The sequence below is a fragment of the Argopecten irradians genome, chromosome 11 (genome assembly GCF_041381155.1).
Source record: "Argopecten irradians isolate NY chromosome 11, Ai_NY, whole genome shotgun sequence".
Taxonomy (NCBI): domain Eukaryota; kingdom Metazoa; phylum Mollusca; class Bivalvia; order Pectinida; family Pectinidae; genus Argopecten; species Argopecten irradians.
In genome coordinates, this window is record NC_091144.1 from 26,684,985 (window position 1) to 26,709,850 (window position 24,866).

General features: G+C 38.1%; 1 protein-coding gene across 3 annotated transcripts; it reads left to right on the forward strand.

Moving 5' to 3' along the window:
- The first annotated feature begins 359 nt into the window (after positions 1–359).
- Positions 360–24,586, forward strand: LOC138335140 (KAT8 regulatory NSL complex subunit 3-like). 3 transcript variants are annotated; one of them, XM_069284080.1, is made up of 15 exons: positions 360–1,721; positions 1,859–1,897; positions 3,900–4,123; positions 4,670–4,828; positions 5,348–5,453; positions 6,215–6,298; positions 7,147–7,248; positions 7,611–7,748; positions 13,732–13,947; positions 14,237–14,308; positions 14,521–14,595; positions 16,907–17,128; positions 18,883–18,993; positions 20,046–20,220; positions 21,029–24,586. In XM_069284080.1, exons 3-15 carry the CDS (start codon positions 3,969–3,971, stop codon positions 22,657–22,659), a joined length of 3,246 nt encoding a protein of 1,081 aa, XP_069140181.1. In that variant the 5' UTR covers positions 360–1,721; positions 1,859–1,897; positions 3,900–3,968; the 3' UTR covers positions 22,660–24,586. The 3 variants fall into 3 exon arrangements, with proteins under 3 accessions (XP_069140181.1, XP_069140180.1, XP_069140182.1); XM_069284079.1 differs by lacking the exon at positions 1,859–1,897 and having other exon boundaries at positions 361–1,813; XM_069284081.1 differs by lacking the exon at positions 1,859–1,897 and having other exon boundaries at positions 363–1,813; positions 5,363–5,453; positions 21,029–24,585.
- Positions 24,587–24,866: the final 280 nt, after the last annotated feature.

The window sequence follows — 24,866 nt, forward strand, 5'->3', positions numbered from 1 at the left end:
CTCAAATTTCATATGTAGGTTCCTCTAGGACCCTAGTTCTGCATATTACATTTTGGGACTGATCGGTCAACAAGATGGCCGACCAGCAGCCATCTTGGATTTTGATAGTTAAAGTTTGTTACGGCTATTTCTCAGAAAGTATTGAAGGGATTGTTCTCAAATTTCATATGTAGGTTCCCCTAGGACCCTAGTAGTGCATATTGCATTTTGGGACTGATCAGTCAACAAGATGGCCGCCAGGTAGCCATCTTGGATTTTGATAGTTAAAGTTTGTTACCGCTATTTCTCAGAAAGTACTGAAGGGATCTTTCTCAAATTTTTCATATGTAGGTTTCCCTAGGACCCCAGTTGTGCATATTGCATTTTGGGACTGATCAGTCAACAAGATGGCTGCCAGGTAGCCATCTTGGATTTTGATAGTTAAAGTTTGTTACCGCTATTTCTCAGAAAGCACTGAAGGGATCTTTCTCAAATTTCATATGTAGGTTCCCCTAGGACCCCAGTTGTGCATATTGCATTTTGGGACTGATCGGTCAACAAAATGGCCGACCGGTAGCCATCTTGGATTTTGATAGTTAAAGTTTGTTACCGCTATTTCTCAGAAAGTATTGAAGGGATTGTTCTCAAATATCATATGTAGGTTCCTCTAGGACCCTAGTTCTGCCTATTGCATTTTGCGACCACCATCTTGGATTTTGATAGTTTAAAGTTTGAAAAGCAGAAAAAAGAAGTGTAAGTTTGAAAAGCAGAGAAAAGATCCCTCTTTCATTTGTCAGACATAGATCAATCTTTGGTGGGCGCCAAGATCCCTCTGGTATTTGTCACAGTAACTTGGCATTGAAATACTGGATAAAATATTTACTGTTTTAATTATATCAGTAGAAATTGAACATAAAACAAATGCATCTAGTGATTCAAGGAGTAATGCTAAGAAATTATATCCATTAAAAAAAGTATTCAATTGGACTAATTCACATACCACGAGACACTCATTAATGTTTGTGCAGGACTAGGATCTCCAGTAGTGATAGAACGTAACTCTTTGTAATCTTCCTGCTGCAATGACGTTTTCCTGCGATAATGCCATTTGACATCATTCCATCACCAATAGAAACAATAGTTCCGCACAAATGTTATCGGGTATCACTTGGTACGTGAATGAGTCCCATTGAAAAAGAGAACACACAGCAAAAATAAATATTTTACATAACATTCACCATAATAAACATTTGCCTTTTTTTGTGAAGGTATTTATTTTATTTTATTTTATTTGATCTTATTTTAATTATTTTATTTTATTTTATTTGGAGAGGGGGTAAAATCGAAGATGTCCATTGATAGAATTAGTGAAAATCTCATTTCTTTATAATTGTAACAATTTGTAGCTATTCTTTATATAATGGAAACAAAATATGAACCAGTATAAATTACAAAACTTTTTCTCATGTTTACGTTAGTAGATGTAACGTGTTAGGAAAATGTGTAAACTTGTTCAATATTTATGTCTTCAGTTGAAATGCAATGCAATTTATTTATGTAACAACCATAATAATATGTCACGTTTTAATTATTTGCAGAATAAACTTGTTGAAACAGTTACAGAGTTTGTATATATTTTAACAAAACATATTTCCGGATTTTGCACCCGCCATCCGTTTTACAATTGGAATCTCCCTTAGGCGCCATTTTGTTTCGAAGCTAAAATTACATCAGGCAATTATGTAAACAATTACGTATATGTCGATACGTATTTAGTTCGTTGATGATTATTTTTCATTGTTTAACATATCCCCGTCATCTTTGTAATAACCAGGTATGTATATATTGATGTGTGCCCTCTCAAATTGTGTCGTTTCAGTGCCACATGTCTGGCGTCTCCAGTTTCGACGGAAAAAATGTAAGTTAGGCCAACGCCAAATGTAAACAGCCTTGTTTATAGTCGGTTTACTCTGGTTTGTTTAGTCACACCTGTACTGTAGTGTTTTCAAGCGTGTTTCATTCATTTGTTAAAAGGATTGCAAGGATTTCCTTCAATTTTGTATTCAAGACACATTCATTCAATCTCATACACATAAAGAAATTAAATTGAGGTATTTTTTATATGATTTTTCATCTTTTCTTCCGTTTATCGGATTTTACAAAAATGTATTTGTTTGGTTGAGCGAAACCTACCTTTAAAGCGATGCAGATTAAATTCAAAATAATACAATGCATGTGATAAAACCAAAATTAGTCGATCGCCGATTCTAAAATTGGGTACGGATATTGCACGGGTTCCTATCTGAAAGTTACAGAAACTTCTCTTTTATGTTTCTGCCATTATCCCTAAAGGTATGGATATTCTGAAGTTTGGGCCTGATACAGCATGCATACTTGCCAATTCTCCCTAATTTGGAGGGAGCTAGGCTCTCGATTTTTGAACCCCCCATTTTAGGCCATTTCAGCAAATCTAAATTCTTTAAAGGGACAATTCAGTCTAAGAGTTACTGAGTACATTAAAATTTGAATATATCTTGGTAAATGCAAACCGGTTCTAGTGGAAATTATATTAGTTGGTTTTACTGTGATATGCCAGAAAGACCACTGTAGGAATGTTCAAACTCACTTGCTGTCCGCCATTTATGCATTGTGGTTGGACGCCTTCTATTCCTAACCGTAGCCCTAGCCAGTGTAGTATTTTTTGTCTAAAACTTCTCAAATCACTCTTACAGTAGTGTGTTTACATTATTAGGTGCATGTTCTTATCTAAATGTAATTTGACCAACTCCTCATAAAGATCAGTGGTTATGTATTAATGTATACATACATGATCCTGGTATGGGTATGGACCTACAGCATACACGTTATGCCTGCTTAATCTTATTTATCAATAATTTGGAATTTCAATGGTATCAATCAAAATACTTAACAATGTTGTGGAATTTGTCAATATTTCTTGTTATATGTTTTATAAGGAATATAGAACAATACATTTATGTCATATTTTGCTTCATGGTTATGTAAAAGAATTAGTCTCATTGAATTGTCCCTTTAATTCAAAATGTCAAAAATCTACCTATACCATCGGAAAGAACAAGTCATAATAAAAAAAATTAAAAAAATCAACCTTTGATTTCTTCAAATGGGCTTACTAAGTAGACTTTCTTGAGGTTAAAAGTTTAGACACATGAATTACCCCTGGCACGGGAATTTCAAAAAGTTAGCAAGTATGAGTAGGGGATGCCTACTTGCCTATCAGAAAGATTTTTTGGGCTGATAATGGCAGCCGGCCACATTCCCAATGGAAATGATTTCAAATTTATGCTAAATTCCCCCAAAAATACAGTTTGCTCCTGGAAGTTTCCTTCCCAATTTACCAATTTCCTTCCCAAAATGAGGCAAAAAGACCCCTTTGAATTTCGAATTAAGCGAGAAAATTAAAAGTGCCACTGGCAGGCAACCAATTCTCACCATTAACATTGCATGTGTATTTGTATCATTAAGCTTACACAAAAATTTTCATAAGTAAAGATAAAGACATATTCTGAAAGAAGATACTGCCTTGCTGTAAAAATATATAAGGCATAAGAAACAGGAATGGCAAAGTGCATATAATAATACATGTATATTGCATGGTGTAGCAAATGTGAAAGGCATAGACATTTGTCTGTCCATTTAAATCTTCACATGTACTGCTGAAAAAAAAAATCATGTGTCAAAAATTTTCAGTTATTGCACATATACCTTGAAAAAGGTAATACAAGATAATGACTGTTCATATATGCATTGCTATTGTTCCAAATTTATGATGTTTGCACCCCTGAGAGCCATCTCTCTGAAAGTTTGGTCTGGAAATGCAGAGGAAACTCCAGCTAGCGTTTAAAAATATTAATAGTGTGTTTGTTTCTTTTAATTTTCAGATCTGAAAATGAGCCGGTGACAGCAGGGACATACCATTCAAATTCTGATAAAACTAATTAGGGCCAATCATGTATAAGATGCATATTGTGGATTTTGTCGGACTAGACCATTGCTACTCCAAACCTTGGAGTGCTCATCCAGACGCGAGCAATGCCCGACCAGCCAAACTACTCTTTATGGCCAAGCCAACCAAACCTCAGACCACTGCAGACCAGATTCTTGGGTAATAGAGACAAAATTACTCCTATAAAAACTTTTTTACTCTGTATTTACATATAACAGAGTTATCTGCCCTTGTAGGTAGGTATTGGTTGTGACGTCATGTGTTTACAAGAGTACCTGGGTATGCCAGAGAAAATGACGCGAGTTTTGCTCACAAAATAATGATGCCATAATGGATACTTACCCGCAAGAGAAGAAACTCTGTAATATGAAAAGACAGAATATGACAGTATCGATAGCTAGTATATAAGTAAATTGAATATTAAAATGTATTTGATTCATGTTAAATTTGTATACTATATACCTTTATGTATTCAACCACAATACATATCAGTATACTGTATGTTTATATTGACTCCTTTGGCCAGTGTGTTATAAACTATAGTACAGTAAATCATAGCTAGTAAAAGAACTTGTTATTACCGATATACATTCTTTTTGCAACTCAAACTTTTCAATTTTGATAAATTTTCGATATTTTATCTGCCTTAAAATCCATTTCCTGCCTAGCTAGTTCCTGAGATAAAATGCCATTTTCTGCCTACAGTTCCCGTGATAATGAGATAGATGTGACCGGAGATGATGTTATTCCTCCCCCTCCGTACGAGATGGCCAAGGCTCGTAGCCTGATGCACGAGTGTGACCGCAGTGTTAACTTCGCAAGGGCAGATAACTGTGCTGATGACGCTGAGGATCATGTTAGCAAGTAATAATACATTATCATATGTTGTGTACAATATCATTATAAACCATTACAGCATAATTATCATTTAGCATATATTAAGTCCATCCTAAATTTGTTTGGAACTTAGAAGTTTCTTTAATTTGTCAGAGTAATTATCAGAGTTTCAGAATTTTATATATTGTGGGTTGCTAGTTGAAAGTTACATTAAGACTAGGAGATTTTCATGCTTTTTAAAAAAATGAATTGAGTTGGTTGGACTGTGTTTACAACATCATCATCAAAAGTTTAATTCATATTTTATATTTTGATACATCAATTTGCATAGCATTATAAACTTCCTCATCATACATTAATATGTAAGTGAGTGGCATCATTTGAAATTTTTTTCATTTGTACATTATTGCACACAATATCATGATGTTCTTTTCATATGTATTCACATCATATGCAAGTCTCAGCTATCTTTGTCCCTCATTTCTTTAGTTCGTTCTCATTGCCTCATTTCATTCATCCAACAAATAAACAAGGTGCGATTTTTAGTGTTGTTACTTGTAGGGTCGGCTGGACACTACAGCAGAACCGACTCTATAACAAAGTTATGAAGGCTCTGCAAGGAGACAGGCTCTCACGACTAGCATACAATGGGGTAAGGCTATCAAAAAGACTCAAAACTAGCATACAATATGACAGGACTCTCAAAACTAACATACAATGGGGCAAGGCTATCAAAATAACATACTATGGGGTAAGACTATCAAAAATAACATACAATGGGGTGATTAAGGCTCTCAAAATAGCATACAAGGGGGTTAGCGTCTCAAAACTAGTAAATAATGGGAATCATTCATGTACCACATGATACCCGATAACATTTATGTAGGACTTTTGTTTCTGTTGGTGATGGAATGACATCAAAAGATGATATCCTGCGCTAACTTCATTCTAGCGGGAAGATTACAAATAATTACGTTCCATCACTACTGAAGATACTAGTCCCGCACAAATGTTGTTGGGTATCACGTGGTATGTGAATTAGTTCCATATGGTTAAGATAAACTGCAACCTGAAACCAAATCATATACATTGTATATACTATAACATTTATATGATGTAACAAATGTTTGTTAAAAAAAATACAATTTTAATGCTATTAAAATGCTTGAACTATTGTAAGGATAACATTGGAATCTTATTCAATAGTGATCAAACTAACAATCATGTTGTTCCTTAAGCATGAGCATGTTGAAACTACATAAAAAAGTTAGATATTATATCTGTCTCTGCAGATACAACTTTATTCTGAATTGTCAGTTCTATTATATCCAAGATGTTGTCTAAAAGTTTTTATCTCGAGTGACTTCTTTGTGATAGGATTGTCACTAAAATGTACTTATCATGTTGCTGTAGCACCATAATGAGCCAGTGATGAGAAGGATCCACATTGACAAGACTGCTCGCCGCATCCGACAAGCTCTGGCCGGGGTTTCCTGGGTAGTATATATGTTAATGATGAAAGACTGTTGTACATATAATTAACTCATTCACCCCTGAAATTTTATAATTGACTGGTCTAGTCTTTGATTTAGACAAGCCTAAATGTGTTTTCAGGGGTGAATGAATTAAAAGTGACATTTGAAATCAGGATTTGCATTATCATTTGATAAGAAACATTCATTGCATAAAGTTGTTCATAATTGTTTTTAAATCACAAATACAATATTCGTACTTTATATCGGTATAAAAAGAAAATTAAATGAAATTAATCAGTAGTAAAAATAAAACAATAAATGACCTTTTCTCTAAACCACAAAATACCTACTTTCAGATCTAAATAGCATATTCAATATCCAGTTCAATATGTTTGTATCTCTATGATATTTGACTGAATTTATCCTTCTTAACAATAACAAGTTTATCTATCACAATTATAATACTATAAATATGTATAATGTATTGTAGCTTTAAAATTAATTGTGATAGTGTTGGACCGATTTTCAATTTTAATCGATAATCAATTGATTGTGATCTTGCTAAAGGCTATTGATTATAAAAAGCAATAATCGATCATTAAATGGTAGATAAGTTGTGCTTTATGCTGTTCTGAATCTTTATCATGTAAAACGTATGCCAAAACCACGTTTCAAAATGTCTCAGAATCACAATACATTTAATTATGAAAAAAAAATTATGTCTTCATACTACTGGTTCATCTTTCTAAAACTCTTCTGGAAAGCTAAAAAAAACTTTAGGAGAGTAAATGGTAATCGATTATAATATGATAATTAGTAAGTTGTCCTCCACCGATCATCGATTGTGATTTGTGTTGTTGTGTGTTTCAGGACCCGCGCCTCACCCAGTGGTTACACAGTGTACTGTTGGATAGCCTCAGTGTACCTGTACTCAGTGCCTATCTGGACGTCTTACAGACACTAAAGTCTAAGGTCTCAGTAGCATACAAAACAAGTTTTCTTTATCTATGATCTGAAGTGTCATTATCTATGATCAGGGCCTCGGTGGCTGAGTTGTAAAGGTGTCCTGACATATGACCACAAGTTCTCCGCCTCTGGGTCATGAGTTCGAACTCCATGTAGGGCAATTGCCAGATACCTTAAAACATAAAACTGAGCAATCTTTCTGATGTACTGGTTTGGAGATATTCATTTCACAATGTTTTCTAGGATGGGCCTCTTTTAATTAAAAGAACAAAATTTAACGTAATTAAAAATAAAACCTGAGTAGACATTTGATATCAAATCATGCTGTTGAAGATATCTAAATCTGAATTTTGATGATATTTTTGTAGGTACCTTCCCTGATTGAGAAAATGATAGCCATGACTGCAACCGGAGGCAAAACACCCGCAGCCTCGGTTGATGCCCTAAACCTACTGCTCAAGCGTCCATGGGACCCAGTATACAGCGTCTACTCTCAACAGAAACTGGTAGGTTATGGATCTCTTATTCTGTAACCCTGTGTCACTGATAGGTTGTCAAAGATATCCATGCCATTTATTGAATTGATAAAAGATTGTTTCCTTTCTGAATTTACTGCGATTCTCATTTTATTGTCCAACTTCTGTAAAAAAGCTGTTTAGTGCGAGTATACTTGTACTATTATTTTCCTTGTCGAGTGTAGAGTCTGTGTTCATCCGCTATGCACAGCTTCCAACTGCGCACGCGATACTGGAAGTCAGTGTCTTATAGCGTTTAATAAATTTCGCCATGATTTAGTGACACTAAACTTTCAAAAACACATGGTAAGATATACTTGTCAGCGATAATCTACTATACATTAATAGCAGGGACATTTCACAGTGCAAAACACATTTGTTTTGAGTAAATTTCTAGCTGTGTATCATACAAACTCTTGCATCGGTCACGATATTTTAAGCATCTGATCGACTTTGGAAACTTACGGAACAATACAATGCAATTCAGGTTTATATAGGCAATAAAAGAAAGTGACGAAACGGATAACTGTTAGTAGCGGCCACATATTTAATTTATTTCACATCATCCTAGGTACTAGGTGTACGTTGCACTATCGCTTACTAAACCCTGTGACCATAGACCCCATTTGCTACAGTTTTAATTAATATTTATAAAATTACACAGCTTTGCATTAGAGAAACAGAATTAAAAAAACACATTATAAAATATCAGGCTGAGTGTCTGAGCTCTAGATCTAATGTACCCCAGAAAGGCGTTCAAGCATGACACAGGGAAGTCACCACGTACACAGAGACTGGACGGTGTTTTAGGGGACGACTATTTTGAACAACGAAACAAGTTTATCGTATTAATATCAATATGATAAGAAACACACTTTTATGTAACAAAGAACTTAAAAGTAATTTCACATTTGAAGTTCTGATGAAGTAAAAGTATTTATTATAATGCACCAAGGCTGTAAACCGTCTCCTTGCAATATATAGTCCCGAAGATAATGAGTGAAAGTGCTACGTACTCCTGTTGCAGAGGATGATTTCATAGCGGAAATTAAGGTTGGGAAGTTCATATTTAGGGAGCACTTATGTCTAATAGACATATTTCTAGTTTCTTTTTTGTGCACTGACCATTGTGCAAATAACATTGAAATGAAAGCAAAGATAGCAAAACTTTCAACGAACTTTCATCTCAGTTGGTGCATGTAGCTTTGCTGATATTTAACGAAAATATCTAAACAGTCCAACACTATTATCCGTAAATTAATCAGCAGAGAGATACACCTCATTTTTAGCTCACCTGGCCCAAAGGGCCAGTGAGCTTAAGTCATGGTGCTGCTTCCGGCTTCCGTATGACAACATTTCCTTTAAATCGCTACTAGTCATGGAGTTCTGCATAGATTGTAACCAAAGGACTAGATATGGTAATAGCTCTTTTTAGCCCCTAAATCTACCAAATTTCAAATTAAGTATTTAGAAATTAAGTTGCTGTGTTTGAAATATTGAATACGCCCCTGATAAAAACTTAATGATATTTTCGTTGACGGAAAGTATGTTTTTGCTATATAACCATGGTAACTTTATTTAAATCCTGCAAATTTGAAACTTTAGTCAATTTTGGCATATTTCTTGATTGTTTTTCTTTGAAAAGCAAAAGAGCACAACCTAGAACAAACTTTATATTTTAAGGGAATTAGCAGACACGAAGACACATTATTAGCTCACCTGGCCCAAAAGGGCCGGTGAGCTTATGTCATGGCGCGGCGTCCGTCCGTCCGTCCGTCCGTTGTCCGTCTTCCTTCTGTCCGTCAACATTTCCCCAATAGGAGAAATAGAGGTAAATCCTATAAATCACTACTTGTCATAGAGTTCTGCATGGATTGTAACCAAATTTGGCCACAAACATCCTTGGGGGAAGGGGAACAGAACTTGTATGAATTTTGGCTCTGACCCCCCGGGGGCAGGAGGGGCGGGGCCCAATAGGGGAAAATAGAGGTAGATCCTATAAATCGCTACTTGCCCTAGAGTTCTGCATGGATTGTAACCAAATTTGGCCACAAACATCCTTGGGGGAAGGGGAACAGAACTTGTATAAATTTTGGCTCTGATCCCCCGGGGGCAGGAGGGGCGGGGTCCAATAGGGGAAATAGAGGTAAATCCTATAAATCACTACTAGTCATAGAGTTCTGCATGGATTGTAACAAAATTTAGCCACAAACATCCTTGGGGGAAGGGGAACAGAACTTGTATAAATTTTGGCTCTGACACCCCTGTGGGCAGGAGGGGCGGGGCCCAATAGGGGAAAACAGAGGTAAATCCTATAAATCGCTACTTGTCCTAGAGTTTTGCATGGATTGTAACCAAATTTGGCCACAAACATCCTTGGGGGAAGGGGAACAGAACTTGTATATATTTTGGCTCTGACACCCCCCGGGGCAGGAGGGGCGGAACCTAATAGGAGAAATAGAGGTAAATCCTATAAATCGCTGCTAGTCATAGAGTTCTGCATGGATTATAACCAAATTTGGCCACAATCATCCTTGGGGGAAGGGGAAAAGAACTTGTATAAATTTTGGCTCTGATCCCTCGGGGGCAGGAGGGGCGGGGCCCAATAGGAGAAATAGAGGTAAATCCTATAAATCACTACTTGTCATTGAGTTCTGCATGGATTGTAACCAAATTTAGCCTCAAACATTGTTGGGGGAAGGGGAATAGAACTGAATAAATTTTGGCTCTGACTCCTCCGGAGGCAGGAGGGGCGGGGCCCAATAGGGGAAATAGAGTTAAATCCTATAAATCGCTACTTGTCCTAGAGTTCTGCATGGATTGTAACCAAATTTGGCCACAAACATCCTTGGGGATAGGGGAACAGAACTTGTATAAATTTTGGCTCTGACCCCCCGGGGGCAGGAGGGGCGGGGCCCAATAGGGGAAATAGAGGTAAATCCTTTAAATCGCTACTAGTCATAAAGTTCTGCATGGAATGTAACCAAATTTGGCCACAATCATCCTTGGGGGAAGGGGAAAAGAACTTGTATAAATTTTGGCTCTGACCCCCCGGGGGCAGGAGGGGCGGGGCCAAATAGGGGAAATAGAGGTTAAACCTATAAATCGCTACTTGTCCTAGAGTTCTGCATGTATTGTAACCAAATTTAGCCAAAAACATCCATGGGGGAAGGGGAACAGAACTTGTATAAATTTTGGCTCTGACCCCTTCGGGGCAGGAGGGGCGGGACCCAATCGGGGAAATAGAGGTAAATCCTATAAATCGCTACTAGTCATAGAGTTCTGCATGGATTGTAACCAAATTTGGCCACAATCATCCTTGGGGGAAGGGGAACAGAACTTGTATAAATTTTGGCTCTGATCCCCCCGGGGAAGGAGGGGTGGGGCCCAATATTAGAAATAGAGATAAATCCTATAAATCGCTACTTGTGACCAAATTTGGCCACAAACATCCATGGGGGAAGGAGAACAGAACTTGTAGAAATTTTGGCTCTGACCCCCGGGGGGCAGGAGGGGTGGCGCCCAATAGGGGAATTAGAGGTAAATATTCAAATTCCTTCAGAAAAGAAACAATGAACCTGTATTTAGAACATTACTTGGCATTACAAACCAGGTGAGCGATACAGGCCCTCTGGGCCTCTTGTTTTGAGAAATATTAAGTTTGTTCTAGAATGCGCTCTATGTTAACTAGATGAAAAACTGCATAAAAAGGCCACTTTTGATGAAATTTTCACATTTTGCTTAATTAATGTATAATAAAAATGGTTGCCATGGCAACTAGAACTGCTATATTATCTTATAACACTATCAAATATATCAGGTATGTAGTTAATATTTGAAATGCAAGATTCACATCTTAAAATAACAAACTTTGAAAAATAGCGGAATTTGGGGGCAAAAAAAAAAGACCCTTACCATACCTACCGTATTTTTGCGCGTATAGTGCGCACTTTTTTTCATAATTTATCAAGTGAAAAGTTGGGGGTGCGCACTATACGCAGGTACAAGGCATGGCCAGGTCCTGGGTTATGATCACCGACCGGCAGGTCCCGCGAGCTATGCAGTAACATTTTGTACACGTTGTCGTGAAATAATTATGATTAAATACTTGGATCTTTAAGTCAGTGGTCAATGCATATATTCAATATAAAAGGAAAACATCTCTTGAAATTTTTATCTTTAATTCCTTGAAAGTCCGTTTTGAGAGCACGTGTGTTCATGACCGGATTCATGTTACGATCGTGAATATTCAGTAAGGTATCTCCAAATCTAAATGGCTAAATGAATATAGCCTGGAGCTTGAAACGATGTATAAGTGTGTAATTAATTCGTCACATTAGACAGATTACCTTATAAATAAGTTTCTCCAGCATGTGAAAACTTTTGAACTTGCAAATGTTTACGGAAGTGAGTGTAATCCCACATGCAGAGCCAGCAAATTAAATACGAAACTAAAACCTTCCTACATTAACACTGACCAATCGGCACTATAAATGATGGTATGACTGTAAAATTTACTCTTATTACTATCTTTTGAAATGGTTCTGTAAGATATCATCCTGATTTCAATACTAATTGAAATAATTGAGAATACGGAAGCGTGCAGTCAGTAATCAAATATGGCGGCCACCTGTGGTTGATTAGCCTACTCAGTCGGCTTTCCAGCTAATATCTTGGACAATGATTAAATCTAAATGCCTATCAGATACACAATAGACTTGATTGATACCACTTGGAATTACACAAGGTATGGTTAATTATTTGATTGTAAAAACATCGTTGTTGATATCCTCATTATAGTGTCACCGGCAATTCACAAGCTAACTAGGCCTGCCGTTGTGTAAACAAAGTGTCAATCATCGTGTCAAACTCCTCTCGCCAGTTAATTTTAATGAACAGAAGGTTGTTTTAAGCACTGATAAACAATAAGAACCGTTTGATTTTGTTCTTCAAAAGTGTTTGGAGGCAATGCAAAATGTTGTGATCGAAGATACAAAAACTGAGATTTTTTTTTGTAAATATTTTTTTTTTCCAAAATGAAACTCAAAAACGTACCTGCGCACTATACGCGGGTGCGCACTATACGCGCAAAAATACGGTAACACCTTACCTGGTCCTTTGGCCACAAACATCCTTGGGTGAAGGGGAACAGAACTTGTATGAATTTTGACTCTGACCCCCAGGGGCAGGAGGGGTGGGGCCCTATAGCGGAAATAGAGGTAAATCCTATAAGTCGCTACTTGTCCTAGAGTTCTGCATGGATTGTAACCAAATTTGGCCACAAACATCCTTGGGGGAAGGAAAATAGAACATGTATAAATTTTGGCGTTGACCCCCCTGGGAGCAGGAGGGGTGGGGCCCAATAGGGGAAATAGAGGTAAATCCTATAAATCACTACTTGTCCTCGAGTTCTGCATGGATTGTAACCAGATTTGACCATTAACATCCTTGGGGGAAGGGGAACAGAAGCTGTATAAATTTTGGCTATTTCTGACCCCCCGGGGGTAGGAGGTGCGGGGCCCAATATGGGAATTAGAGGTGAATCCTGAAAATCTCTATTTGTCCTAGATTTCTGCATGGATTATAACCAAATTTGGCCACAAACATCCTTTGGGGAAGGAAAACAGAACTTGTATTAAATTTTGGCTCTGACCCCCTGGGGGCAGGAGGGATTGGGCCCAAAAGGGGAATTAGAGGTAAATATTCAAATTCCTTCAGAAAACAAACAATGAACCTGTATTTAGAACATTACTATGGCATTACAAACAGGCGAGCAATACAGGCCCTCTGGGCCTTTTGTTTATGATGAAGTATTTTGCACAGAATTTATTCTTGGAACTAAATGTTTACCTTATGTTTACCTAGTCAAGTTAGCGTGATGGAGATTGAGATCACATACCATATAACTGGTTATTTTCGCAGCTTACCTGCCTGGTTTGTAAAATTCCACAGTCATGTTATTTCTCTTTCCCAGCGTAAACTACCAGGGAACCCTCTTATTCTGATCGCTCCGTCAGGCCCCACCCACAACAGTGCCTACTCCAAAAGGACGCGATTCTGGAACTCGCAGCTGTCTCACCTAGGGAAGGTCATCCCTGTAACCATGCATACAGTTAGTGGTGGTAGTGGTGTAGGCATCGCCCAATGTCTGGAGCACATGATCGGGGCTGTCCGCACCAAAGTTCTTGAGGTTTGCATGCAAGTCATATCTTTCAACAGTAAATCCAATATATTGAGTCTGTGTGCACTAAAGTTCTCGAGGTTGGTATAATTATGCAAAATATACCTTTTGACAGTAAATCCAAAATATGTCCACAAGTCATATATTTTTACCACTGTCCAGTAAATCCAAAAATGATGGGGCTGTCCTCACAAAATGTCTTGTGGTTTTACATACAATACATGTATAATGTCAAAGTATGCAATAATTCATGAATAAAAAAAAAATGTTTAAAATTTGATAATTTTGTATTTTTCAGCTGAAGGGCCATTTTCAGCATCGCCCCATCGTGTTACTTGGGTGGAATATTGGTGCTTTAATAGCCTGTCATGTGAGTAGTCGTGTGTGGAAGATATAAGCCAATGAAAGGAAACCAAATATATTGGATATAAAAATTATAATTGATTCTCTATAGTTGATGTCCTCATTGTCTAGAAATTATTTAAATTCATATACTTGAATATTATGGATTATAGTTTATCACCTTAACAGCAGTTCCTGATTTGAAAAGACGTCATTACCTTTGTTTTGTTCACACTACAGGTGGCGTTGCTGGAGGTAGTTAGTGCTGTTGTCTGCCTAGGCTTTCCACTGACCGGGACCAACGGTAGTCGTGGGGTGAGTGTGTAATGGTTTTGACTTTACCTAAAAACCATGTGTAAGAAAAAATGTTGGAGAAAAAATTAAGGTGATAGGTATTGACTTAACAGATTGATTCAGAAATAGGTTTCAAATACACAGTGAAACATGCTTTTCAGACCACCTGCTCATTAAGACCACTTTGTTAGGGTCCCAAGTGGTCATTCATAACACATTTTGACCTGTATATAAAGACTAATCTAGTCTGCTTTAAAAAAGAGACCACTTGTCCCTTGGGTGATCTTATAGGCAGGTTTGACTTGCATAACTTTTGATGAAATTTGATTAGCAGAAGAATGTGTTGTCCAAGATAGATATAAACTTCTTCAGTTCTTTAGGATGCATCCTAAAAGTGTACATTTTTACAGTCTTTATGTAAGTTTAATGGAATAAATACATGTACTTTACATTAATACTGTTATTGTAAATTTCGTTACTACTTGTATTGTAAATTTCGTTACTACAGTCAAACCTGCTCTAACGACCGCCTGTATATAACGACCGCCTGTCTATAACGACCGGTTTTTAGACTCCCCGTGCGTTTTTACTATATAATGGCACTCTGCATAACAACCACCTGTCTAATGTGGCTAACGACCGGTCGTTTAGCCCCGTAAAGGTTGTGTAACAACCGGTTGCTGAGATCGACTTTTCGAGTACCGAGTACAGTGTGTGTGTAGTAGCGTCCCTTTGACCTACTTCCGGTAATTAACTCCCTTTGTAAGCAAATGGCAGCCATTACTGAAGCCAAAGCTATGAATTGTTTATACAGTACTGTTTGGTTTATAACCTAGTGGTCGTAACATTTGAGGTACAAATATGGTTGCCAACTTAAGGATGGAAGTTTTAAAGACCGTTTACGCCTATCAAAGACTGAAATTAAGTTTGGTCGTGAACGCCATGTGCACGAAAAGATCACTCGTAAAGCGTGATTTTGAAGCCACAACTCTGATGATACGGTAGGCAAGTAAAACATGCCGATTTATTTAATGTGTTCCGTTTTTCATTGTCGATATTTAGCATTGTTTTATTACTAAGAAATGGCCTGTACTTAAGCTATTTCAAATTAGGCCTATAAATTTACGTTCGACTTCTTTACGATTAGAGTCAGTCGGATTATCGCCCGATGTAACTCAGGTAATCTCGATGTGTTTATAAATAAAATACAGTCCCATTACTTGGTAGAAATGTTACTGAAAGTTAATATGTGTACCTGCATTGTGATTTTAATAGTTTTGATCTTTCATCTTCCGAGATTAATCCGTCAAAACTGGTTACACAGCAACATTAGGCCAAAAAAATTTAATTCTTAGTTTCTCAGGCCCCGCCGCATCGACATTTACCCCCCGCACCAACTTTTTTATGCGCCATAACTTAAAACTTAAAATCGAGACCGCCGCATCGAATGCACCCCAAATTTCCATTCGAACTCGCCCGCAATTTCCATTCGAAAACGCACCCGGAAATTGGCTCCAATTTTAGTATGCACCTTTCATTTCCGGTAAAAAATGGCTGCCGATGTCAGCATTTGCTCAAAACGGAATGTTTCCTCCCAGGATTATGTATTTTCAACTGGTTTTCTTTGGATATAGTGACGATTGAGATATTTAAAAGCTGTTCTTAAAGACTGAGTAAGAATTTACATTTTCTACACATGTTTTCATTGATTTTCATGTCCTTCAAGTGAGAAAAAAATAAAATGTTATCTGCCGCATTTGTTTTCAGAGAAATAAAAAATAAAAAATAATTCCCGCCGCCCGCACTGACTTTTTAAAAAAGTGGCCTGAGAAACTAACAATTAATTTTGTTTGGCCTTACATACGACACTTGCCAGCGAGAATATGTTGTAAAAAAAATATTGCACGCATACATTGTCTGAAAATAATCTTTCACAGATAATTCCATGCCATGTGAAGTCAGTAATTAGGTAATGATTATGTTCATAGCTGAAAAAATCTATGTATCAAAACGTGTTGATTTTGTGATGATTGAAATTTCCGATTGCATTAAAATAAAACGTACACAAATCACGGAAATATATTGACACAACTATTTCTTAAATAATGCATGGCAATAAATATATAAACATCCAGTAGCATGTATGTTTTGTATTAATGTAATTCTGTTTTATTTACTGGCTCGTTGGTTGGCACGAAAGCCCCAACCTGTCTATAAAGGCAACCTGTATATAGTGACCGTTTTTCTGCCTCCCCTTAAGTGGTCGTTATAGACAGGTTTGACTGTACTTGTGTTATAAATGTCTGATTCTAATCTGGCTTTAACTATTTAGGACATTGAAGATCCCCTATTGGACAGTCGTACACCAAGTCTCTTTGTAATTGGTCAGCATAGCAATAATGCTAATATAGATGACATGGAAGATCTCAGGGAACGCATGAAGGCAGAGAATGGACTGCTAGTTATAGGGGGTGCTGATAGCAATCTCCGGGTGAGGAGCTCGAAGAAAAAAGAAGAGGGCATTACTCAAGTAATGGTCGACCGACAAATCCTGGTACGTCTGAATTTATACTTTCGATGTCAAAATGGTGGCAAATTGTGTTAAACATTTTGCATGTCTCTTATTTTTAGGTCATCTGACCCGAAGGTAGTCGTTATGTTTCATCCGTCGTCGTCCGCCGTGCGTTAACTTTTCTCATTTTGAACTTCTTCTCAAGTTCTACCTGTGCGATTTAGTTGAAACTTACATGAAATGATCCTGACATGGTCCCGACAAAGTGTTGTTATTTTTTGGGTCAATCCGAAATCCAAGATGGCCACCACAGCGGCCATCTTGAAAACACATCTTGAACTTCTCAAGTTCTACCAGTGCAATTTGGCTGAAACTTGCATTAAATGATCCAGACATGGTCCCGACAAAGTGTTGTTATTTTTCGGGTCTATCTGAAATCCAAGATGGCCACCACAGCCGCCATCTTGAAATCACATTTTGAACTTCTTAAGTTCTGCCAGTGCGATTTGGCTGAAACTTGCATCAAATGATCCTGACATGGTCCTGACAAAGTGTTATTTTTTCAGGTTGATCCGAAATCTAAGATGGCCGCCATAGCCGTCATCTTTAAAACACATTTTGAAATTCTTCTCAAGTTCTACTGGTGCGATTTGGCTGAAACTTGCATGAAATGATCCTGACATGGTCACGACAAAATGTTGTTATTTTTTGGGTCAATCCAAAATCCAAGATTGTCACCACAGCCGCCATCTTGAAAACACATCTTGAACTTCTCAAGTTATACCGGTGCAATTTGGCTGAAACTTGCATGAAATGATCCAGACATGGTCCCGACAAAGTGTTGTTATTTTCCGGGTCTATCTGAAATCCAAGATGGCTGCCACAGATGACCATTAATGCCCTTGGGCCTCTTGTTGCCTCAGGGTTTTATTAGGTCATCTGACCCTAAGGGTCAGGATGACCTATAGTCGTCATGTTTCGTCCGCCATGTGTTGTAAACTTTTCACATTTTGAACTTCTTCTCAATTTCTTCCAGTGCATTTAAGCTGAAACTTGCATGAAACGATCTTGACATGGTTCGGACAAAGTGATATTATTTTTCGCGACGATCTGAAATCAAAGATGGCTGCAAAACTGCCATCTTGAAAATACATTTTGAACTTCTTCTCAAGTTCTACTGGTGCGATTCGGCTGAAACTTGCATGAAATGATACTGACTTGGTCCTGACAAAGTGTTGTTATTTTTCAAGTCGATCCGAATTCCAAGATGGCCTACATCTTGAAAACACATTTTGAACTTCTTCTCAAGTTCTACAGGTGCGATTTGGCTGAAACTTGCATGAAATGATCCTGACATGGTCCTTACAAAGTGTTGTTACATCTCTGGTTGATCCCAAATAAAAGATGGCTACCATGACGCTATATCAAATTAATTTCCTATATGATTATTGCCAAGGTAGTCAGATGACCGTGGCCTCTTATTTTTTTGTTATGTTTGTGTACCATCGGTGTTTTTATGCAATGCAGATCAATTATTGATGACTTGAAAAGATTCATTGATAGTACAAAATGCTTTAATTTATTGGAAATCATCTTTTTGTGTCTCTGCACTGAAAAGATGAAGTGAGGGACATATATTGTTAAATGTGTCTGTCTGGTCCTGTCCCATTCTCTCCTGTGCATCCCCTTCATCCCATCCTGCTCAGAGTTTATAAGGAGACAAGGACATTTTATGTCATACAGACATTTCTTGTTATCAATTTGGCAGAATTTACATAATCGTTATTTACTTTCAGGAAGAGTTGTCAGACTTTCTGGGAGGTATCTTGTGTAAGTCTGCCCACCTCAACATGGAGAACAATACTGATGTGTCAGATGCGGAACAGAAAAAGAAGAAGAAAAAGAAGGTCAATATATCTTATTCATGCAGTCACCTTTTGCCTTTATTTGTAAACTATTCGTTCCTGTCTGACTTTCCATAGGCTGCTGGGGCCGCGGTGGCCGAGTGGTTAAGATGTCCCGTCATATTACCACAAGCCCTCCACCTCTGGGAAGCGGGTTCGAATCCCATGTGGGGCAGTTGCCAGGTAGGCCTACTGACCGTTTGTCGGTGTTTTTTCTCCGGGTACTCTGGCCTCCTCCACCAACAAACCTGGCACGTCCTTACATGACCCTGGCTGTTAAGAGGACGTAAAAATAAACAAACCATAGGCTGCTTTTCCAATGGCAACAGTGTCAACATTTGCATTAACATCCACTGTTGACAAAGTTCATCACATCCAATTGAGTGAAACTTGGTGACAAGTCTGGTCATTATTTGCATCAAGCAGAAAACAGACAAAGGTTTGAAAAAATATTAAAACCAGTTCTGGTGTTTTGGGCTAAATCCTAAAATTTTGAGAATTTGTGTGAAAAATCCATTTGTGGACAAAGTTAATCACATTCGATTGAACTGAATCTTGGTCAAGTTACTTTTTGCATCTGACAGAATACATGGACAGAGATTATGCTAACTGTTTAAAAGTGTTTCTGGTAGTTTTGGTGCTAAAAAGAAATTAGAAAAATTAACTTGGTAACATTCTTACCCCTATCATAACATACACAGAGTTTACCTTATAGAGGGAAATATATTTTTGTACTGGTAATTCTTGACAAATCAAGTGCAATATTTACACCATACAGATTAAGGACTATTTTGAAATTTCTAACTTTAGTCCAGCACTCCAAATAAATTACTTCAGCTGTCTGTATGTATTGGTGTATATGTATGTATATCTTGGAATAAAATATTGTTTAAACTAAAGTCAATTACATGTGGTACATATAATGAATACTCTAGTTGGCACCTGTTGAATTAATTGGAAGTCAAAGTATCACATAGATGCCTTAAAAGACAGTTTTACTATGTTGAGTAACGAATATATATTTGGAAATAATTCACTCTTCCTTTTGTTTATAGTACGAGAGAACCAGCCCAGTGTCCCAGATAAGCCCTAAGGGTTTGACAGTGGCCAAGGCCCTAAAGTCTGCCCGACAAGGCCTCACATTCCTTAGTGGTACATTTACAGCCCAGGGATTCACAACTTCCTCTGCCTTAAGTACTTCAGCTGGACCAGTCATCTTTTCGGGGACTAGTAAGTTCACACATCATACATTTGATACATTAACTTCAGCTGGTCCAGTCATCTTCTCGGGGACTAGTAAGTTCAAATATCACACATTTGATACATTAACTTCAGCTGGTCCAGTCATCTTCTCGGGGACTAGTAAGTTCAAACATCATACATTTGATACATTACCTTGCTCACCCTTAAAGTTAAAAGTTTTAGTCTTAACATTAAAAGGGTTCCAATGTGTGCCTTTAGGTATGGTTGTGTTTATAATTACTGCTGTAATCTTCATGCAACCAGTCTTTTAAAACTTCAGTTTTAAAATATCAACAGTTGTGTATGGAAAATACATTCAGCATGGTCTTAAAGCTAAAACAAAACAATGTTAAATTAGAAAAAGTGTATCTTACATTCGTGACTACAATATGAAATTTATTAAATGAATTCAATAATTCAATACTTCATATTAAGACATTAGGCAAATGGCATATTAAATTATTTTAACAGGTTTAATTAATTTCATATTACATAGCCACGAATGTAAGATTGAATTTATCACATAATTGAAAAACTTAAGAATATAACAAAACTTTCAATTTTCTTCTCTATAAGAAAGATGAAATCAGACTCAGATACAACATTTCCATGTACAGAGGCTATCATTATTACCTTTGACATCTCAGTTGTTTTATTTCACATGTGTCTAACAATATTTATGTCATAGCTGAATAGGCCTGTTTTGTGATAAAGAATTTGGTTTTAAACTTGAGCTTTAAAATTAGCATGTTAATACATAAACATACTTATGTAAATAACTTTGTTTTGATTTTAGAGCCCAAAAATGCTCCCAAGAGGAAGTATGTACGCAGTGCTCCTGGTACCGTTCCAAAGAAGCGGTTAAAGACAGCCCTGGCTAATCAGCAGCAACAGGTCGCTAGTCCATCCACACTGCAAGCCATGAAGAGTGCCCCAGAGTTATCTGGACTGCTGTGTAGACCCGGACCTTTGTCCTTTAATATTCGTGGGAATGAAATTACTCCACAGTCACGTTTACCATCAACAGTTACTGCTTTATCTAGTGCAGATGGAACCAAAACTTCCACACCTTCACAAAGTCCGCAGCCAGCAGCATCCTCTATGTCACCTTTAGCTAGTAAAAGTCTGGCAGATCGTCTTGCAACCCTCATCAGTCAGAACCAAGCCCTGGACAAGACAACAGCTAAAGTGGCCTCGATGCCGTTAGCCAAGCCAAGTCACAGTGTGTGTGGGCCATCCTCTTCCGATCTGTCTCAGGCTGCAAGGGAAGCACGGCAGGAACTTGTAGCAAGTGTGACACTGTCGTCAGCTAACAGCGTATCAACTCCCAACTCATCCTCTTCCTTACAAATGACTCTCACGACTCTCAGCAATGCCCTACGTGCTGGTGGCATAAAGCCTCCAGTTCATATAACATCAGCATCAGCTACAAGTTGTAACCAGATTCAGCAGCTTTTGTCCTCTATCGCCCGATCATCTTCATCCTCATCACAACAGTCGAACCCTGTTATGGCTCACTCAAACCTTCCCACACTACTACAGACCTTGTCATCCCCTACAGCAGCTAATATCCAACAGGCCAACAAGGTCACTGCTACTAATCCTGCATCTGCTGCTGTCAGTGTGGCATCCACCGTCAATGTTCCAACAGTTGCTACCACTACTGCCGCCACCCAGATGCATGCTTCTGCTGGTAGTCAGACAGAGTCCGATAAAGTTCAGACTTTACAAAAACTCCAGTTTCACGACTTTCCCCTCACAACAGCTGGGCTCACTGACACAACCGCATCTGTTGTGAAAGCCAAAATTCACTCTGTGTCTCGCCAGGAACTTATTTGTATGATGAAACCTCAGACAAACAGCAACACCACGGGAAAGAGTGTTACTGTTAGTGTTCCGTCTGTTGTGACATCACTTCCTGTATCTTCCAACACCGGTAACACTTCTACACCAAGTGGGACAGTCACTGCAGGAACCACATCAGCACCAGGAATTGCTTCAGCATTAGAGAGAACTCTAATGAGTGGAGGATCCATGACAGCAGTTGCTAAGCCAGTACAGACACAGGAGAAACAAATCAAAGTAGTTATGGCAACAGAGACATTAGGAAAGGTTTCATCCCTTCTGGAGTCAAGTCCAGTGATACAGGGCTCCACATCATCACCAATGGCAACAAGTACATTGACCTCTCAGACAATTAGTGCTCCTGAAGCTAGTGAAACTGACTCGAAATGTGTTGGTACCCCGACCGTCACGGTGATGACTGTAGGTGGTGGGACACCTGTGTCCAGTGTACCAAACAAACCCGTAGTCAGTAAAACTCTGGTAGTTCCAGCTATTTCAACATCATACGTCACTCCTACAAAAGTTCCTGTAGCCTCCACCAGGACAAGGCGGATTAGGACCCCAAAACAATATGATGTGTAATCAAAAGTCGGCATCCATGCATATTCTATCATAAAGCATATGTGTATTGTAAGGTACAAAGAGTATCACGAGTAAATTTAATGATTCATTAACTTTGTTTCGCATTTATACTGAAAAACATTTTTGTAACCAATCTGAAATTACTCGCATGAAAGTATCTTCAGAGACGAGGTTTACTTTCAATCATTTTCATTTGATAAATATACTATACTGTGTTCATTCATTGTAAGAAAGGTATTTTTGTTGATAATAGTGTTGATAACAGATAGCGAGTGCTATCTGTTATACTTATTTTGTCTTACATCGACCATAGATATAAATGATATTGTCTTCAATGATTTTTGAATAAATATGAAATGCAATCAAAATAACTTGAATGTACCTTGTTAGCTCAATGTTGATAGTGATCAACTTCAACTATCATTCATCTAACCTGCATGTTCAGAAAGTAATTTAGCTTAAAATTACATAATTAGCTCACCTGGTCCAAAGGGCTTATGGGATAGAGCGGCGTCTGGGGTCTGTCATCAATCGACTTCTTCTCCATAACCACTGGTCCGGTCTCAATTAAATTTGACTGGGCTATTAACTGAAAATATCCTTATAGGGCTGGGATTCAGAATTGTACAAATGATAGAGCTGACCACCCACGGGCCTCAAGGGCGTGGCCAAAAGGGGTCAATTTGGCTATTTCCATATAAACAACTTCTTCTCTGCAGCTAAGCATGGGATATCACCCATAATGCAATGGTAGCGTCCTTATAGGGTGGGGATTCAAAATTGTACAAGTGATAGAGCTAAACCACCCCTGGGAGGCCTGAAGGGCGGGGTCAAAAGGGGTCAATTTGGCCATTTCCATATAAACGAATTCTTCTCTGCAACTAAGCATGGGGTACACCTATAATGTAATGGTAGTCACCCATAATGTTATGGTAGTATCATCATAGGATGGGGATTCAAAATTGTACAAATGATAGAGCTGACCCCCTCGGGGGCCGGAAGGGTGGGGTCAAAAGGGGTAAATTTGGCTATTTCCATATAAACGACTTCTCTGAAACTAAGCATGGGGTATCACCCATAATGTAATGGTAGCATCCTTAAAGGATGGGAATTCAAAATTGTACAATTGATAGAGCTGACCCCCCGGGGTCCGGAAGGGTGGGGTCAAAAGGGGTCAATTTGGCTATTTCCATATAAACGACTTCTCTGAAACTAAGCATGGGGTATCACCCATAATGTAATGGTAGCATCCTTATAGGATGGGGATTCAAAATTGTACAAATGATAGGGCTGACCCCCGGGGACCTGAGGGGTGGGGTCATAAGGGGTCAATTCGGCTATTTCCATATAAACGACTTCTCTGCAACAAAGCATGGGATATCACCCATATTGTAATGGTATTCACCCATAATGTAATGGTAGTATCATTATAGGATGGGGATTCAAAATTGTACAAATGATAGAGCTGACCCCGGGGGCCTGAAGGGCGGGGTCAATTTGACTATTTCCATATAAACGACTTCTTCTCTGAAACTAAGCATGGGAAAGCACTCATAATGCAATGGTAGTATCTTTATAGGATGGGGATTAAAAATTGAACAAATGATGGAGCTGACCCCCCCGAGGGCCTGAGGGGCAGGGTTAAAAGGGGTCAATTTGACTATTTCCATATAAACGACTTCTCTGAAACTAAGAATGGGAAAGCACTCATAACGCAATGGTAGTATCTTTATAGGATGGGGATTAAAAAGTGTACAAATGATGGGGCTGACCCCTAGGTCGACTGAGGGGCGGGGTCAAAAGTGGCCAATTTGACTATTTTCATATTAACTACTTCTTTTCTGAAACTAAGTATGGGAAAGCACTCATAATGCAATGGTTGTATCTTTATAGGATGGGGATTCAAAATTGTACAAATGATGGGGCTGACCCCCGGGGGCCTGAGGGGCGGGGTCAAAAGGGGTCAATTTGTCTATTTCCATATAAACGACTTCTTCTCTGCAACTAAGCATGGGATATCACCCATAATGTAATGGTAGCGTCCTTATCGGTTGGGGATTCAAAATTGTACAATAGTATTAGTATTACATGTATGTAGACCTCTATATCAACTCGGTGTTCATGAACCATTTACGGTAACGCCAGTACAGTAGCAATGGTATAAAACTTTTTTCTAATATTGACAAAAATTGCCCTTATGGCTCGGA